Source organism: Vanessa cardui, chromosome 3 (genome assembly GCF_905220365.1).
Source record: "Vanessa cardui chromosome 3, ilVanCard2.1, whole genome shotgun sequence".
In the NCBI taxonomy this organism is placed as follows: Eukaryota; Metazoa; Arthropoda; class Insecta; order Lepidoptera; family Nymphalidae; genus Vanessa; species Vanessa cardui.
This window is the reverse complement of record NC_061125.1, coordinates 9,369,799-9,390,305: the sequence shown is the minus strand read 5'-3', so window position 1 is coordinate 9,390,305 and position 20,507 is coordinate 9,369,799. Positions and strand designations below refer to the sequence as shown.

General features: G+C 31.9%; 1 protein-coding gene across 1 annotated transcript in view; it reads right to left on the bottom strand.

The window, feature by feature from the left end:
- Nucleotides 1-20,507, bottom strand: part of LOC124543788 (muscarinic acetylcholine receptor DM1) — a 108,684-nt gene that overhangs the window by 18,410 nt on the left and 69,767 nt on the right. Inside the window, exon 2 of the mRNA XM_047122093.1 lies at nt 17,414-18,219. Within this exon, the coding sequence (XP_046978049.1) occupies nt 17,414-18,150 (737 nt within the window). The 5' untranslated portion in view covers nt 18,151-18,219. The remainder of the gene's footprint in view (nt 1-17,413; nt 18,220-20,507) is intronic.

The window sequence follows — 20,507 nt, the reverse complement described above, 5'->3', positions numbered from 1 at the left end:
AATAAAATATCATGGCTTCATAGCGATCTCTTCCAGATAACCTAAGGACTGAGACCTTGAAAATTAAGACTAATTGCATTAATACACGTGTAGTTTGAATTTAATGGCAGCTAATAAAATGTAATCAACTAGATTACCCAGTAATATCTATATATAAATCTATATCTTCGTTCCAATTTTAAGCCAAGTTCCTCGGTAGTCCATATTGGATCACAGCATCTCGTTCCCGTAATTAAATCAATGCAAATACGTCATATTTTCCGTCGAAATGGAAAATGTTTATTGAATATTTTAACCCTTCTTTAAATATTATTATTTCGTTTTTCGTCAGTGTTCAGATGTCACCGCAACCCAAACATTTTTTGTAAATATTTATACAAGTGAACAAATCTTTACGCGGCATTTTCGGCTCAATACAGATGTTACGTCAGGTCAAGAGGCCCATTCATTATACGACTCCACATCCCGTTTTGAAACTTGGTGAAATCAATTTACATAATTGGGTTTTTCTTTCAAGAAACCCTCCATTATAGCCCTGCTTTGAGTTTGTCAGTGTTACATTTGAGACCAAATCACGTAAATTTGTTCATGTTGGTGCTATGCCTGAGCTCTTTGCGGTCAAATCGGTATGCCGTTTCATTGGCTTATTAAAATGATATAATAGAGAGACCGCTATGTTTTCGTTCACTGAATGGTGAGACGGCTATTCTTTGAGATTTGTTTAACTATTTACTCCATTAATATTGTCATGAAGCCTATTTATTATTATTAAAATATTCAATATAGCAACAACTATAGTTACCCATGGCTATCAAACAAGCTAAATCATGAAGAACAAATCTGATTATTTAAATTATTAGATTTACTTCTTACATATACTTCTTATTATATAATATTTGTTTTTAGTTTAATAATTATGGAAAACAAAAACGTGCATTGTTTGTTTTGCGTACGTACGGTTTAAATTGTTATTTTAAGGTACTATTCTGTTTACTTTCTTAATTTTATCTTAATTAATTATTTAGATTGGTTCATTGAGTACTAGTATTTTTTAGAAATACATATGTGTGATAGAAGAATAATCCGATCCATACAACCACAGGTGCAGCCAGAAAATCGGCGTTGTAGTATACTGCAACACAACACAAGTGGTAATCCGCAGGTCAAATCAATATGTATTTGAGTTGAGTAAACAGGTATTGAGGGTAGATCCGTTGCACACGACCTGGATTATTTTAAAAGTTTCGTCATGTACAACTACTTTTAATTTTTCTTTTATTTGTTTATTATCTTGACCCTCAATATTCAATTTTTATTTCATCATACCTAAAGTTCGTTAATTGTAAAATTCCATCAAAACAATAATTTTATAATTCAAGCCAAAATAATATGGGTTATTCGAAAGTACAGAGAAAATAATGGTAAATATATGGACCGTGAATACGCGTAAACCAGGGCAACATATTCGTTAAGGTGGTTTCCTTACTGCATACAAAGTTACCACAATCGCGCCGCAACACAAAGACATATGTCCTTCCCTTTCATTAGCCAGACACGCGCATAATGCCTTCTCGTTTGATATATCCTTCCTTGCCTCACAACAGCTAGAGATGGTATCGACTGACAGCGATTCAACGTGTTCTAAATAGTGTGAGAAAATCTATAGTTATCTGAGACTCAACATAATAGGCAAGAATGAATAAAGAAGAAATGGAAATAGAATGTTTCTATATTCAACTAGCTACCCGACCCGTCTTTGCCGGGATAAAATCTTTATTTTACCTCAGCGAAATAAGCTATAAATGGAAATTGAATGTTTTCATATTGAACTAGTTAGATACGTATCCCGACCCGACAGATAGGTGATATAGAAATATTCGTCCGTGCAGTTTTACACAATGAAATATAAACATTCGTCAATCTTTCGTATATTTTATATATTTCTGATGATATTTCAAAGGTTCATAAATCTTAAGAATCCGATATTCCAGTAGTTTAAAAATCCATAGAAAATAAAAATACAAATAATAAGTCAAAACTTATTATAAAAAATTATAATATATTATTTTATTGTCATAAATGATGCAATGAGCTTGTTACTTTGTTCATTAAAAAACAATAATAAATACACAAAAATATTATATGTCAAGTAATGTCATGAAAGTATTGCATGTAATAGCAATATTGTTCTTAAAATAAAAGCATAACAATTTATTTTTATTATTATTTAGAGAGATAAGTTTCCTCTTTCGTTAAATAAATTGCCACCATTTGAAACATTTCGAGACGCGAACGTTGACAAATTGCTTGGACACGACGAGGAAAATGTACCTACTCTGAGTGTAGCCATTTATTTTTAAATTTGATTAAATCGTCCGATGACAGGACCGCTAATACTAATAAATCCGCTTACATTTTTTTACTTGCCCAACTTTATTATAAAAAAAAACACTTAGCGCGTAGCATTTTAAAATTACAATAAAACAAATATTATAAAGATTTTCTTACATTCACGACTCTGATAAAATAGTATAAAGAGGCGTACTCAATACATTTTGCTTTTCATCAATTTTTATTTATAATTGTTACGATATTTCTATTTAATTTAATTGAATTAAAAATAAAATATATTTTTGATTCTAATTTAATATTCTTGGCAACGATCAATTATATTACTGATTAATCTAGTAACATTCAATAATGCGCCTGTATATTTATTACAATATTTTATTTTTTCTCTATTCAATTATTAGAAACTCATTTTTATTCATTCGTTTTGTCGATACGGTCTAGTTGCATACCGTATTGTTTGATTAGCACAATAGCTTGTTTATATTAGTTTCGCTCGTTAGTTGGCTTAAGTATACTATAATTCCATATTTCATATTTAAAAAAAACGCTATCGTTCAAATCATAACATAATGCACGGAGCATTGGTGGCGAGAATGCTATACATTGCATTGCATATGCATTTACGGATTGCATCGTTATTCTGATTCTCAAGACAAAGTTTAAATCGAAACACTAAGAAGGTTTGTTTAGTGGTTATAGATGGATTGTGTGGAAGGCGACATGGCTGGAAATAATGTTTCTTATGAGATGACGTCAGACAGAGAAGTAAGTTAGAAGGCATGCTGCGCTGACCCCAAATAAAATTGGGATTAGGACAGGAGGATGATGATATCAACGCCCCACTGCTATGCTAAGGCGTCCTCTTCTTTTTTACAAGACTTACAAGACTTTACCATACACGGACCTTACTTAATTGAACATACATTATACATATTTGTGGAAGAAATTCATCTGACACACGTAGGTTTTATGGTTTTTTACACAACCTAATAGGAGATGCACTTATTTTGCGCCCGGGCTTACACTAACAATCTTTATTTATAATTCTAGTCCATAATCATAGAGGGTCATCGCACATCATAGTAATTTTGAATGACATATCTTTAATTGATTTTGTCAGAAGTATGCATAATGCCTTCACATAGTTAATTCATCAACTCTGATCACACGACCTTGGATTTGGTAATAAATCTCTCGTGACTGTGGCGTCTAAATCCACATGATCAATAAACGTTTATTTCTGCTAAGCATCTACAATAAGATGAGTTAACCTTTCATATAAGTAGATACCCGGTACAGTTTCGCACAGATAAGTAACAATCTATATAAAAAATGTATGGCCAAATCCTTTATAAGCCACCTGATGATCGTTAGATCATGGCTTATATGGTGACCAATGTTTGTTGGGTAGTGGTGACCCACTACCCAACAAACATTGGTGCTGTAAGAAATATTAAACAATAACCATTCCCTACGTCACCAATGCTCCACTAAATGTGTAAACTAAGACTACATGTCTTATAACTGGTGTTCTGTCATCCTTTAATGAAAAATAAAACTACTAAGCAATGCTGTTTGACCATAGAATATATAAGTGGTTGGTACCTACCCGAACCGGCTTGCATAAAGCCCTAAACCAAGTAAAAATTTCATCCGATAGTGACGAAACCGCGTGGAGTTAGTATAAATAGTAATATATGTTGGCTATAGCTTTTACTTTTTATTGACATGCGAATTAATAACATTAAATGCTTAAATATATGTATATACAAATATGAACTAAAACTAGTTACTGTATAAATCTTGAAAGCGTGGAATGGTGGCAAGAATGCTTTTACTTGGAATCTATTTTAATAATGTAAAATCGATAATGTAAATTATTTTGATTTTGAATTTTTTATTGGCACATTATGTGTTTCGAACCGGAAGTTGATTAACGTTATTGTTTAAAGATAAATAAATCACTGACTTTTTATAGGCCTACTGTGATAAAGTATATTTTGATAAGCATTTTTGTGTCCACTTTTACAATATTCTAACGACAAGCGACTCTATCTTGTATTGTTGTATTCCAACGTGAAGGGTCAGTGACCTGGTTCTATTGTATGCACAAGTAACGTATCTTGAATCTCTGTTGTCAGCGGATTGCCAATGTAAGAGACTTATTGTGAATGACATTGTCAAATGAAACTGTTTTCCATCATGACACCAAGCTAATCGTGTTTAATGTTTGATACATAACCCAATAAAAGTAATAAATAACCTAACCTAACCTAACCTAACCTGTACAGAGATTATTTTTGATTATTGTTTTCATTTTATAAATCTTATGGTCCTGAAGTTAAAACCTAATTAACGAAAATCTCATATTAACATTCCATGAGCGACCGTTTATTTTAATTTAATTTGTTTTAAAACCATACGAATTATGTTCTGAAATCGATTACAATTATTTTGTATGAAATCGTATACAATAACAGAATATGAGTTTATTAAATATATAATTATAATATTATAAATGAAACTGCATAAATAAGTATTTGTAACAAAAGTAAATTTCGAAAAAAAATCCTTATTATGACTAAGTACTAAAAAGAAATGTGTCAAAATAATTATATAAAAACTTTTTGAGCTGCATTTACATCAAGCATATTGAAATATTTTTTTGGGACAGAAAAGTATTGAAGCCGACTCGAGGCGCTATGACTTCATGTCCTCATTAAAATGTCTTTTAACTTAAATTACACCGCACGGTATATACTTGCTGATCTCATTTTATTTTCTGGTTAAATATTATTTTGCAGTAATATGAGAATAATAATAAATCATTAAGAAAAAGCGTAGCCTTACAAACAGTAATGCGGTTTTATGTTCCAAATTAAAAAAAAAAAACAAAGGAATTATTAATAAAATCTTATGTATATGAATGAAAAAAAAAACGACTAACGCAAAGGATACCTGACGAATTCCTCACATCACAATCTCAAGATGAAACCGCAATAGGATACTAGTATAGTACATTTCGATATATACGTTTTATATGCGTATACAATGGGAAACTTCGGTACTAATCTGATTGGAATAATTAAAAACCTAACAGACATGGCATCGTTAAGGCTGCTTTGGCCTTGGTAATCAATTACGCTTTCAAGGCGTCTTCAGACAGTTGAGTAGTCATTGTTCTAGGAACCAACGCATAAATGACTCATAATGAGTCTGACGGTGGACTATCTTTGGCAAACAGCCATGCCCTTACGATACGATTATGTTCGACCATAGCTATGTTAGAAAGCCATCAATTAGAATGTAACTCGTTTCACCATTTTAGAAGTCTAAAAAGAAAGTTTATATTGTGTTCAGATTTATGTAAATTTTTTGAATTACATCGTCTAAATATTGAACAAATGTTCGTAAACTAAAATAGTTTTCAATAATTGTTTACACAAGTATTCCATATTTTTGTCGCTATTGAATCAAGTGTATTAATCCTGTTTATTTTATATTATTGTATGTATTATGAATGTATTTTTACTTGGTGGTAGGATTTTGTGCAAACCCGTCTACGTAGGTATCGTATATTCTACTGCAGAGCAAGAATACTTAGTATATGGTGGTTTAAAGGGTGAGTATGTCAGTGTAACTACGAACACAAAGGATATAACATCTAAGCTCCCAATGTTGGTGGCGCATTCGTGGTGTAAGTATGCTTAATATTTCTTGCAGCACTAATGTCATTTAGCAGTGGTGACACTTACCATCATGTGGCACATTTGCCTGTCGACCGACCTATTTCATAAAACGTCTTACATTTATATTGACTTTTTCTCAAGCTCAGCTTGTCTGGAGGAGATCCTTACTTAGCGGTAAGAACGCAATATTGTGCTTTTGAAATATACATTATAAGTTTTATGATGTTTATCTTATAGTATATATGCTATGTTGGTGTTGTACAAATAAAATATTATTCCTATTAAATGTTACAGTGCAGAATATTTTTTGATGTATTCACATCTCCAATACACACTTCTTTTTTTTTTTATATTTTTATAAATAAATCCATATAAAGGTTATGTACCTTCCTACTTACGGTACATACTTATTTATATTTTAAGTGTAAAGTATTACATAGTTAATATAACGGAATCATCCAGGCAAGCATCAGTTAATTTTCAATGCTTCATTAATAATTCTGTAAACTCAATGATACTTAAAAAGTATCGCTTCAATTTTCCGCACATAATCACCGTATATTTTCCATACGCGGAAATATATTTCGTGATTTTATCACAAGACCGTCTGTTCACCTTGCTCTACTATCTGAAAAACATAGGCCATGTCGTGTCATGTACATCTTTCAATTCGTAGAGGTTTTCGATTCCAGCATCCATCTGATCCACGAGCGAAGAGTATTCTCTTAAAGTAAATTACAACAGTATTTCATATCTTTAACACAATAGGGTACGTTCAATATATTCCAGGAATTTTAGCACCAAAAATCGGTCCGCTCTGCATAAAATCCTTCTACGTGATTTTTCGATTGGATTATGTCGAAAGGTGCCCCCCAAGTATAAAACCGAGTTTCTGTCGCCCGAAACCGCGAGCGTTAGCCGCCATCTTGGAAAACGTTTTTTTGCTTATATCTCGGAAACGGTAAGTTTTACGTTAAAAACCGAAGATATCTTTTTTGTAGATAAACAAACAAATTTCCCACCTTTTTTATACCAAACTTTTTCCCCTATTGTTGGTATTTTCCGACATATTTAAGTAAAAATGAAAACATTTTTTTTTTGTTTTTGTAAAGTAACTCAATCCTTTTTGGAGATACGAAAAAAATGTTTCAATTAAAGTTGGAGGGCATGAAATTTTCTACAAATTTTATATAAAACTTTTTGTACAAACTTTTTTTACTTATTTTATGATATATAGATAGGAAGAAAAGTTTGGTATGAAAAAGGTGGGAAATTTTGCTGTCTACAAAAAAGATTTCTTCGGTTTTCAACGTAAAACTTACCGTTTCCGAGTTATATGCAAATAAACGTTTACCAAGATGGCGGCTAACGCTCGCGGTTTCGGGCGACAGAAACTCGGTTTTATACTTGGGGCACCCTCCGACATAATCCAATCGAAAAATCATGTAGAAGGATTTTATGCAGAGCGAATATCTAAAAATCTTGGACTATAGCGAAATTAAATTATGAAATTTAATAATAATTAAAAATGTACCTACGTCGAAATATACTTGAATATTCTTATTTTAAACATTAAGATTAAAATTAAAAGTTTTAATTTTAACCTGTAAATCACGTGACCTAAAACCAGAGTCGCCATCTTGTGTTGTTATAAAGGCACAAACTCAGTTTAATCTAATTGTAGGTTGTGTTGCCATCAACTTTATTTCTTCCTATACAGGAAAAAGTAATAACACCCTAATTAAAATCTAGTTATGTGGCATACGTTTTATTTATATTGAAATGATCCTTACAAAAACACAATTAACTTTTGCGTCTTGCATGTTCACCAACATTCTTCTTTCTAATATCAGCTGACACTTCGATAAATAAATTTTCTACAGTTTTAATACTAGTGTTTGTACAACTAGATACTACACACCAACGAAAGCGATTGCAATTCATTATCTTTCCAAAACAACACCAAATATTTATAGCTGTTTACGTTAAATGAATGCAGTCGACTGTTGTTTTTACCAATATGACGTCACCAAAGTGATTGACAGCGTTTTCGAAGGAATAACAAAGGTTTAAAATTTTAATTTAATTTAATGGCAAGAAAGTCTAGTTGTTTTGCCAAAATATATTTTTATTGCAGATTGTTAAGAAAATCATCTTTTTTTCTAATATATTAGATTACCCTAAACCGAAATATATTTAACTTTTTCTTAACGCAGTGTCGTAACAAACAAGGACCGGAGGTCGCAGTTTGGTTCTAGGAAAACAATGAACGGTGCGAAGTTTTATCTCAACGGAATAAGTTAGTCTTGTGTGGAAACAAAGTAAGCATACAATATTTTCCCAACAGACGAGTATGTCGAACTTTGAAGGATCCATATGTATAGATTTTTTTATATTACATCATCTACACTAGCGATCCGCCCCGGAATACTGATATATACTAAGTATAGTACAGAATTTGCTTATTTAAGACCTCACATTAGAAACTTCTAAAATTATCAGCGTTTCTTTAGTATATTTTCCATGTTTTATATACAAAAACCTTCCTCTCGAATCACTCTATGTTTAAAAAAAAACCGCACGAAAATTCGTATTCCATTGCGTTGGATTATTTGATTTTGGATTTTATAAATTATTCATCTACACATAGGGACAGACAGCGGTAAGCAACTTTGTTATATAGTATGATATATTTGTAATAATTTTCATCACATTAAGCATTAAATAAAGTAACTTTTATTTACGTATTTAACGACGAAACGTTTTACTTTTGATGACATATTTTAAACAACTATATATTTGTGCTTACACAATACAGATTATAAGTAACAAGAACGAGGACGTTGATGTTTTCTTAGAAAAAATTTAGCTAACGGAGCATTTTCCTAAAAGTTCTCAATCCGAACAGCAGCATCATATCAGCTAGTGTTTGCACACAATAGATTGACTAAGATTAATAGGCGTTGCACCGTGACACGCTACCGGCTCTGGAAGGGTTCGAAGGCCACGCGTACCGCAAATTAATTAACAACGGGTTTTATAGCGAAATTGCTCTTTTGAAATAAACAACGGAAATAAATCACTTTTAAATTCAATGTTGTCAGCGTGTTTCTGTATTAAATTGTTTATTTAAGCTTCACGAAAAAAGATTAAAATATTCAATTCTGATAAAATCGAGTTGTATGAGACATCATACGATGACATTTTTTATTAAAAAACTAGCTATGCCCGCGACCTTGAACGTGTTTGAATTAAAAAAAAATATTGTGGCATAAGTTACTCCTTATTATATGAGTTATCCGCCAGTGAAAATCCCGTCAAAATCGGTCCAGCCGTTCCAGAGATTAACCGGAACAAACAGAGAGACAAAAATTGTAAATAATGTTATTTTGGTATAGTTACGTGTATACATACATATACATTGAGTTAAAAGGGCTATTTGAATATTACAAACAGATACCTACTCCAATTTTATTATATGTATAAATTCTACATTTTAGTAAAAATTGCCACATTTTAGAAATAAAACTTTAAATTATTCTATTAAAGAGTAGTGTTAACGTTACTAAAACTATTTGTGTATGTGTTTAATTCCTATTTAAAAATAATGTTCATTTTCATTACGATTTATCTCAAGTCCGGGCTCATTTAATATGGAATACATTAACTTCATTAAGCACGGTGATTGTGGCAAAGTATTCTCCGCTAATGTCACGGTCCGGTTGTTTTCTTTGCTTTAGTTGTTTAAACTATAACAGTGACATCACAAGATTTAACTGAAATTTAAAACCTAAACAACACTTTGGGTGTTTTTGATTCGTAATAGAGAATTTTATGAATAAAATATATATATTAGCTAAATTTAAATAACATTATACAAAAGGGGGTACTTTACTTATACTTATAATTAATATTATACAGTGTAATTAGTCTCAAGCACAGCAGCAGTTGCGCTTAAATAGATGAAATTAAAAAACCTTACGTGTAAATATTTGTAAGGCATATTATGTAAATTAAACCTAATTTTTCTTAAAAATGAATTACTCAACTTAGGAGGCTTATAAAACCCGAGGTCTCGGGTACTTATTCCAAGTCGGACCAATGAAAATTATTGGGCATTTCATTGAATTACATTAGTATCCCTGAATAGTAAGAGTAGTGTATACTTTACAGTACCATACCCCAAAAGATAAATCTCCGGTTGTATATAAGATTGCAGGATTGTGAGAGTGGAAGGAAATGTCGTTTCCAAACTTTCATACTTGGCTAGTTCTTGAGTCTAAATTATATTTTTATTTCTTGAACGGTACATATTTTTTTTTAATTTCTAAAACTTCAGCAGTATTTAATACTGTTGATAAAGGTAATGCTAATGTTTTTTAAAAGAATAGTTGCAATGCCTCGTTTTAGGACTTACAATAGTCCAAGGTCAGGATCGAACCTGCAACTCGAAAATATATTTATATATTATTTTATATATATACATTTGAAGTATTCTAGCAATCGTTAACATTTATATTACTCATTGTCATTATATATACGAGTGTGATTTTCGAACAATAAATTCAACTTATAAGGTATATTAAATTTATTTAATGGGTATATTTTGAATTTGATTATCACGTTACTAAACTTAAAAATATATCGAGTAGGCATCGATGATAAATTTAAATGAAAGTATCAGGCTGTAAGCATTTCTTTTGAGAAGGTTTAAACTTATACAACGTCGCTTTTCAATAAAAACGTGTTAGACAGTTGAATTTACTATCGAGTTCTCTTCCGAATTAAAATAAAAAAAAAAATCACCAAATAAAAATTAAATGATAATTGACTGTGTTTGAACCCGTAAGTTTCGATTAATATTCAGGTTTTTTTACACACTGTATCATTGGCTCCTTTATTTTACCTTGCTTTCTTTTAATATCATTTTAAAGTTTTTATTTTTTTATTTAATAGCTATTGGATTAAATAAAAATACAATAAATCCCATAAAACAGTTGTTAAAGCATTTCGTATCAGACTTAATATTTCATTCACTTAGTTTAGCACCATCTGGGCTCGTAGCATTTTATCCCTTCAATGTTTCCAAAGAGGCAAGTGGTCGGATTAATAAACCGGCCCGTTATGTATTGTTGAATATAACATGAGCCCGTTATAAAGTATAAAGCTTGCCATACACTTAACAGGAAACGTTAGCGGTTTGACTTTTATTTGTTGGAATTATTATATAGTGTTAAACTTTTAATTATGATTTCATAATTATATTCTCATTTTGCATATGTAGATAGGTTATTACTAAGACATACATAAGAATATATTGTTTATTTGAAAAATAATCTTGATAGTGCGTTAGAGGCCTAAATTCAGACATTCATTCAGACAATACATTACCAAATAAAAATAAATGCAAAATAATTCCACAACGTATATTGGATATTCAAACCCCTAAGAGAAACTCCAAAAAAATAAATAAGCGCTAAATAAAGCATCCACTTACATACGTCCCCGCGTAAATCTTCTTCGTATCTTAAATGCGTTCTCTTCGTATAAATATAAAGGGCAAGAACCTGACTGTAAAAGGCTTTGGTGTGGGATGGGGAGATGGAGGAGAACAAGCCTATGAACGAAAAGCGTGAAGCCACTGAAATTTTAAACGCTCTTGCGCGATACGTAGGTATTTTTATTAGATACGTGTTAAGAAACATAGTCGTGAGGGAATTCATCCTATCTTCTACCTCAGTAATCCGCGTCTAGATAGAACGAGTAGTTTCTAACCAAAAAGTTTGGTCTCAAAAAATAACAAAAACATTAAAAAGTTACGAAAAATACAGTTATTAATATCTAATAAGAATACATCCAATTGTAATAACTCTGTATATGACACTGACTTCGGACAGCTTCACAGTACTTATTGTGTATAAGGAACACAGATAAACTAATATTACTTTTAGTCAGAATTAAGTAAATGTCATTTATGACATTGACGTTTACATTTTATAATTTTATCTGGATTTTGCATATCATTTAATGCTAGCCGCTATTTATCTCTATGTATATAATAAAACTGTAGTGTCTGTTTGTAATATTCAAATACCCGCTTTTTGCTAAATGTGAATATATGTATACACGGTACATATATACAAAATAAAACTCTTTACAATTTTTGAATTAATTTACTATAATAAAATCTACAAACTACTACAACTGAGCGATATATTTTTGTTAAAAAACGTGTACGAAGTCGCGAGCACAGCTTGTTAATAGGCTATTTGACTGGTTTTTAAAATTCATTTTATATTATTTAGTAGAAGTTAAGGAACCTAGTAAAAGTTGTTTTTTTTTATTTCTAGTCCATATTAGCCGAAAAATATCATTCCTATCATTCCATATTTAAATAGCGCGCAAAAACGCTACTCGGACAATATGGCGCTGCAATGGGGTCGGTGACGTCACTTTCCTGTATTATAATCTGTGGTACATATAGTAGAAAAGCAAGGTTTACAAGAAAGTGACTTCATCATAAGCCCGGCCATTCAGGGGCATTTAGTGTCACGTGACAAACGTTTGAAAAAATGCATTTTTGAATAAATTAAGTATTATTTTTAACTTTCGCTAGTAAATAACCATTTTTAAGCTTATAATATACACTGATTACAATAATTCACAATTTACTTTTCGCATTGTCAAGTAGCCTATTATATAAACTGGCACAAAACATACTTACTGTTTTTTTTTTCATTTATAAGCATTAGCTATGAAATCTGTGTTTCCCGGAATATAATCAAAACGCAGTATTATTATAGCTACATAAATTTACTTATTTATTGCATTTATTTTTGGCAATTCTGCGCTTCTCTTAGTTGAGAGAAAATATTAAATCGTATTGCAATTTGCTTAGAATAAAGCATCTTAACAAGTTCCCTTGCGGTTTTTTAAAATATTTTTTAATATATACAATGCGATAAACTAAATTAGCGATATCTATACTTATAATTTCGTATGTCCTGACGTTCAACTTAAACATCTGAGTTTAGAAAGCTGATATTTGAAAGATAGTTTTATATTAAAAATTAGACATCCGATAAGACAATTTTATTATAAATATAATATAGTTTAAATTATTTAAAAAATATATCTATAAAATGTTAACTATAATGACAGTCTTATTAATAAAGTAATATATAAATGTAGACCCGAGGTATTTAATAATCATTTAAAGTAAAAAATACATATTAAAATAATGTAAAATTAAGAATCAAAAATTAATTTAATTTCTCTTATTGTATTGAGTATTGAGTTGTTAAATAATCATTAAATTTAAAATCTTTAATTATTTTGAAAGCGGGATCTAGTAATGAAGCATGATATGTATATTTTATTAATGGTGTTACAGTCTTACGAGCTTAAACAAATATATTAATTTTATTTGCTTCTTTTGTTTTTAAAACACAATGTATGACACAAACTAAATTCATACAATAAGCGCGTGACAAAACATACATATATTTAGTTTCAATTGTCATTGATACGAGACAGCGCATATGTAATTTTTTTATTATCTTTGTTACGTTATACATATACATATGAGAGTCGAGATGGCCCAGTGGTTAGAACACGTGCATCTTAACCGATGATTGCGGGTTCAAACCCAGGCAAGCAAGCCAGCTGTTTCATGTGCTTAATTTGTCTTTATAATTCATTTTGTGCTCAGCGGTGAAGGAAAACATCGTGAGGAAACCTGCATGTGACAAATTTCATAGAAATTCTGCCACATGTGAATTCCACCAACCCGCAGTGGAACATCGTGATGGAATATGTTCCAAACCTTCTCCTCAAAGGGAAAGGAGGCCTTTAGCCCAGCAGTGTGAATTTACAGGCTGCTGTTGTTATTATACACATAACTAGCGACGCACCCCAGCGTCGCACGGGTGCAATACTAATACTACATATACAACAGAATTTGTTTATTAACGAAATCACATTAGAAACTTCTGAAGTCATCAGTGTTTCTTTACCTTATTGTCCATGTATTATATACAAAAACACTCTCTCAATTAGAAAAGACCCCATCAAAATCAGATGCGTAACTTAAAAGTTCTAAGCATATACATAAACAGACACCGGTAAGCGATTTTGTTTTATACTGCTCTAACACTAACATAATTTATCTAAGCTTTCCATACATTTTATTTTATTATTTAATATTGAAGCAATTTGATTATAATCGAAAAAAAACATCGTCTTAAAATACTGTAATAAATTGGATATAATATACGGTTGAAGTAATATTATAATTAATCAGAATTAATGAAAGCGCATTGACGGTAAAAAAATTATCATCTTAATTTAGGAAGCAAAATAAGCCCAACATTTATAAGACGACTCAGAAAATAACGGACGTTCCTAATTCGGTTGTTTTTTTTTGTTGTTTAAATTAATATATATTTTTTCCGGATTTAATTATTCTTTGATGCTGCCACCCATCAAAGCAAGGAGATGAATACTCTTATAAAATACCTATGAATTTAAACGATATCGAAGATTTAAATACGTTTTAATATAAACCAAAAAACTATGTTTGCACCAATTCAAAAAAATAATGACTAATTATTGTAACGTACAAGGGATATAACATCTAACTTTTGAAGGTTGGCGTATTGACGGTGTCAGGAAAGATACGACGGTTAAAGTATATAAGAACTATTTAATGTAATATTATATTATTATATATTCCTTTAATAAACTCGAGCTGACATGTCCCGTCTCGGCGGTGAAGGAAAACATCGGGAGGAAACTTGCATGTGTCTAATTTCATAGAAATTCTGCCACACGTGTATTCCACCAACCCACATTGAAACAGCGTGGTGAAATATGGATATAATATCCAAAACTTTTCATCAAAGGGAGAGGAGACCATAGACCAGCATTGGGAAATTTATAGGCTGTTGTTGTTGTTGATAAACTTATACCTTATGTTGAATTTCGTTCAAATACTAACATATATTTGACTAATTATTGTATAGCAGTTATCAGATTTTGATATTCGACTTATACAAAATTTTAAGATACGTAAGTAAGTCGATACGGCTACGTTACTACATTTATATATAGTGATGCTATTTCATAGTAATAACGTAATAATTTACAAAGCGATGATACCAAATTTTAACTTATGCTGATTGATTACAGATTATTTCGACAGTGCAATGAACGATGAAGATAAGGAGAAGATTGATCTGCGCAGTCAAGATGATTCCATCTAATGAATTAGAAAGCAATTTGATTACGAACATTTTCATTCTTAGTCCTCAATACTGACCTGATTATATAATTATATATTAATCTTCTCAATTTTCAATATCATCACACCAAATTTTCATACTGAACCACTCAACACTTCAATTGCATAGTAATGGTAATTACAATTGCATTTTATTACACAAAGTTGCCACAAAAAGCTATATTCAAATCGTTATCATTAATTACTCGCCATATCTTGTTATTTTACTCGTTAGTTGAAATGAATATTCATTCGATACTTGTTTTAATTCGAGTTCATTCGAAATATCGATATCGATTCTGATAATTGGACAGACTCGATTAACATAACAAAGTGAAATTTAACGTCTGTGCAAAAACATTGGTATAGAACAGCTCGATTTTAAGATTATAATTTATACATTAATTATATTTATATGCAATTGCGTTAGTTATTTTCATATGTTATGTGAATATATGAAAATTAATAATAATATAATAATAATAACGAATGTCTTCACGTCCAAAATACCTCAGTGTCTTAAGAAAAAAGTCTATGAACAATGCGTGTTACCGGTGATAACCTACGGTGCCGAGACGTGGTCTCTAACTGTGGGCCTTTTAAGAAGGCTCAGAGTCACTCAGCGGAGCACACAGCTATGGAGCGGGCTATGCTCGACGTTTCTCTACGTGATCGAATCAGAAACGTGGAGATCCGTAGACGAACAAAGGTAACCGATGTAGCGAAGTGAGTCAGCGCGCTGAAGTGGCAATGGGCAGAGCACATTGCTCGAAGAACTGATGGGCGATGGGGCAAAAAAGTTCTCGAGTGGAGACCCCGTACCGGCAAGCGCAGCGTAGGGCGTCCCCCCGCGAGATGGACAAACGATCTGGTCAAGTTTGCAGGGTGTCGCTGGATGCAGGCCGCTACTCACCGGTCTAGGTGGAAATTATTGGGAGAGGGCTATGTTCAGCAGTGGACGTCCTACGGCTGAGATGATGATGATGATGTGAATATATAGGTAGAAAAGGAAATGAGAAATTTCTTCTTGGCGTATACTTCGTCCAATCTTTCAATTTACATCTAATTTTAGTTTGGATAAAGTCACGTCAAGCTCCAATCTCTCATAAATGTAGAGCTATTCTGTAGTAAGTAACACGAAACTCAAAACCGCTGAATGAGATTTTCATAAACGATATGACCCAGTGTTTAAAACTCGTGTATCTTAATCGATGATTGAGAGTTCAAACCCAAGCTAGCGCCACTGGATTTTCTTTTGCTCAATTTGTGTTTAAAATTCATCACGTGCTCGGCGGTGAAGCAAAACATCATGAGGTAACCTGCATGTGTCTAATTTCTACGATATTGCTGCGAGTATCCACCGACCCAATATGCTCCAAACCTCCTCCTCAAAGGGAGAATAGGCTTTAGGCCAGCATCGAAATAGCGTATCCACGTATGTCGTGTTTTTCATCATACCTAGAGTAAGTGTTCTTCTAAATATTTATAAAACAACAATTAAAGCCTGCCTTTTGTGATTTTTTTTAAACTTCTAATGAGCAAAATAAAATATTTAGTACAAGTTTTAATTCATAATATTAATTGTGTAGATAAGTTCTAAAATTGAAAATGAATTTATTCTATTTTTTTTCTTATTTTAATTATCTTTTTATAGTCTTTAACATATATTTTACATTTGGCAACTCAAAATAAAATAGCGAATAGTTTAGCAATATAAAAGAAAATATTCACAGACAAGTGAAGAAAAAACCCTAAGAAAAACTATCGTCATTCAGCTTCTGCAGGCTTAGGGAGGGACTATTCCGTTGGAAACTGTGGAAATAAATACAAAACCACGAAGAGCAAAACTATACCTTAAAGTTGGCAAGAAAGAATACAAATTCAATATTCGGTCATGTAAAGAAACGCCAAACAAAATTACAGCAAAAGTTTTTGTGGCCATTCCGAAACTTGCAGATTGTGAGTAATGATTTTGCGCGTCCACGATTAAGTTTCGTAACTTCACTAGCGAAACTTAGTGATCGATATGGAATAATAATTTGATTTGTATGTATTTTAATCTATTAGAAAATAATCCGTAACAAAGACTTACCTTGAATTCGACCTTTTTGACGAGTCGTGCTTCTTTCCCCCTTGAAGATTCGGAAGATCTTTTTGTCTTTTCTTTGTCTCCCTCCAAATCTTGTAATATAATATACACATAACTGTCACTGGCACATAAAATGCAGCAATGGCCGTCCCAAACGTAATAAACTGATTTGTCTCTATGAATTGAATATAGCACTCGTGCGGGGGCACTTTCCTCTCCCCGTCTATGTACGGCCACGCATAGATCCAAGGAGGCCACAACACCAAACTGAAGCCCCACGCACCACCTATCATTACCGTCGCGCGGCGTGTAGTCCTTTTAGCCCTATAAGTTAGCGGCCGCGTCACACTAAAATACCTATCAAAACTTATTATTAAAAGGTTGAGTACGGATGCGTTGGAGGCTAGATAGTCCAACGCCAGCCAGGTGTCGCAAACGTGCGGCCCGAGGGGCCAGTATCCGTATATCGTGAACATCGTGAAGAGCGGCATGGATATCAAGCCGACCGCGAAGTCGGCAACCGCGAGAGAGAATAGGAAATAGTTGCTGATGGTTTGTAACTGCTTGTCGATCTTGAAACTGATCATGACCATGGAGTTGCCGACGACAGTGAGCACGGAGAGGACGCTGGCTATGATTGCGATGACGATCTTCTGGGCGAGACTGAAGGGGCTGGCTGGGAGGTCGGGGCCGAGCGCCAGGTCTGTGAGGTTGGCTGTTTGGTTGGAAGCGATGAGCATGACGTCAACTCGGCGAGCCCGCGGCCCCCGCTCCGCCGCGGCTCGTTCGCCGACCGAGAGCGGATCCGGCTGGAACAAAGTAATCAAATATTATTATTGACAAGAAAACAACAAAATATTTCGATAACCATGTATCACGCATGTAATCGGCGTAAAAAAGTGCTCGGCCGAAAATGTCTTTATCAGAGACCTACATTACTTAACATTTTAGGATACAAACGATACACATTATAAAGCTTAAATAATAAATAAAAATACAATGAAAAATTTAACCTAAATTTCAGGGATGTAATTACACGATCTCTGTTTTAATATTCTACCAAATTTACTTGACTGAATTACCCAAACAGAGCGCTTACAGCATTTAACGTCCGCGGTTTATGGCCAACCTTATTCGATGCAAATAAATGTGAATACTCTTTATATTCATAATTATGTTAACGTAGACTAAAAAATATGTGAATAACGCTGTTTTTTAGTACTGTCATTTGAAAATCGTAATATTCGTTTGTTTATAAGACTTGATATAATTAGAAATTTAAGTTTAATAGTAGCGGCTTTCTTATTTAAGTGGTTAATCATCCCTATACAAATACCAGAGAATTTCAAATCAAATGTGTAACCGCAATCTGTAATACTATTTTCAATTTATAAAATATACTCAGTTCATTACAAATTAGGAGTTGTTGTTGTTGACGAAGAAAGCCGAAATTACTTGTATTGTATTAAAAATAATGGTTTAATTGTAATTAATTATTTGCATACATTTAAAAACTATTTTTAATGCGGCTAAATAACTAGAACATCTCACGTGCTTACAAAAATACACACACCTTTTTTACAAGATACCACCGCAAAAGCTCCTTCGTAATAATGAAATAAAAGTTTATTAACTACCCGGAACAATAACGCCTAAAAATATCAAAAATATTATTTATTTGCATATATCGAGGAAATGAAGCGATCTTCGTTAAACTCAAAATGGCAAAAACATTTTATTTCTGCTTCTGGTTAGTATCTTCCCAAGGAGGATTACACAAAGCCCTATAAATATTAATTATAACATATAACTCATATTGTCTCTTAATTTATTTATATTTACTGAATATTAGTTACTTTTAGTAAAAAATCATTCCGAAAATATTTATTTGTTTGGATTTGCATAGTAAGAAAAACGAAAACAATAATATTTAAATTTGAAATTTAAAATTCTAAGAAAATATTCATATATTTTTAGTTACATAAAGATATAACTTTACTCCTAACTTCGAACATAACCGATGTTTTATATTCACCGCGTGTTCTCACAAAAGAGTATGTCACAGAGCAATAAATCTACTGCATTATATAGTCTGTGGCGCGAGCGGCTGCAAAATATTAAATTTATGGAATATAACCAAGTGCTGAATATGCAGAGACACGGCGCGCTCCTCGCTGTGAAATCGGCAGTAAAGGTGCTTCCTACATTATGATTGCGAGGTTACTCTTGACCAAAAGTACAAACAATTTCATGATTACAAATGAGATTTTTTTTACCGAATTCCAAATAACAATGAACAATTGTTTTTACTGTTATTAATTATTTTTATTTTTTATTTGATCTGCTATCTTTCTGTATCATGGCTTGTTAAATTAAAGAAAATGTTTTTACTTAAATAAACGTAATTAAAAACTATAACCTGATATTTGTTTGGTAATGCATGTTTTAGTGATTACAATTATTTAAAATCTCGAGCTCAATTATTGACGTAACAAAAACACAATATATTATTAAAAATTAACTTTAATCAATAAAAATAACAAGCGAATGATAACTAACAATTTTCTCAGCAAATGTTGCAACATTGATAGTCTTAATACCTACTGATAAATTTTAGAATGTCATCGTACCAACCTAAACTTACTTAAAAAATGACATATCTTACAATAAAAAAAAAAAACTTAAACATAAATCACTATAGCCATACAAAATGTATACACATAAGTACATTGAAAAACCAGCTTACGTACAAAAGACTGTTCCGAGACAGCGATGTCATAAACATGAGTTAAGAAAATATAAGATCTAAGTAAAGGAAGTAAGAACATTGTATTATTTTTTTAATACTGCACTGAAACACTTATTATAAGACTAGTCAACATACATAAAACTATCATTCATCAAATGAATGATAATGAATGTTCTTGGGAAACAAAAGTACAATTAGTTACAAGGCCTTTGTCAAGAGTAGTGAAGTCACCGCAAGTCGCCATAGAGCAAACATTTGTATGATATACAATATAAAATTCATTTCAGCGTTGTTTATGATGTTTTTTAATTATTATATAATTTCTCTATTTATTATTTCATTTTTTTT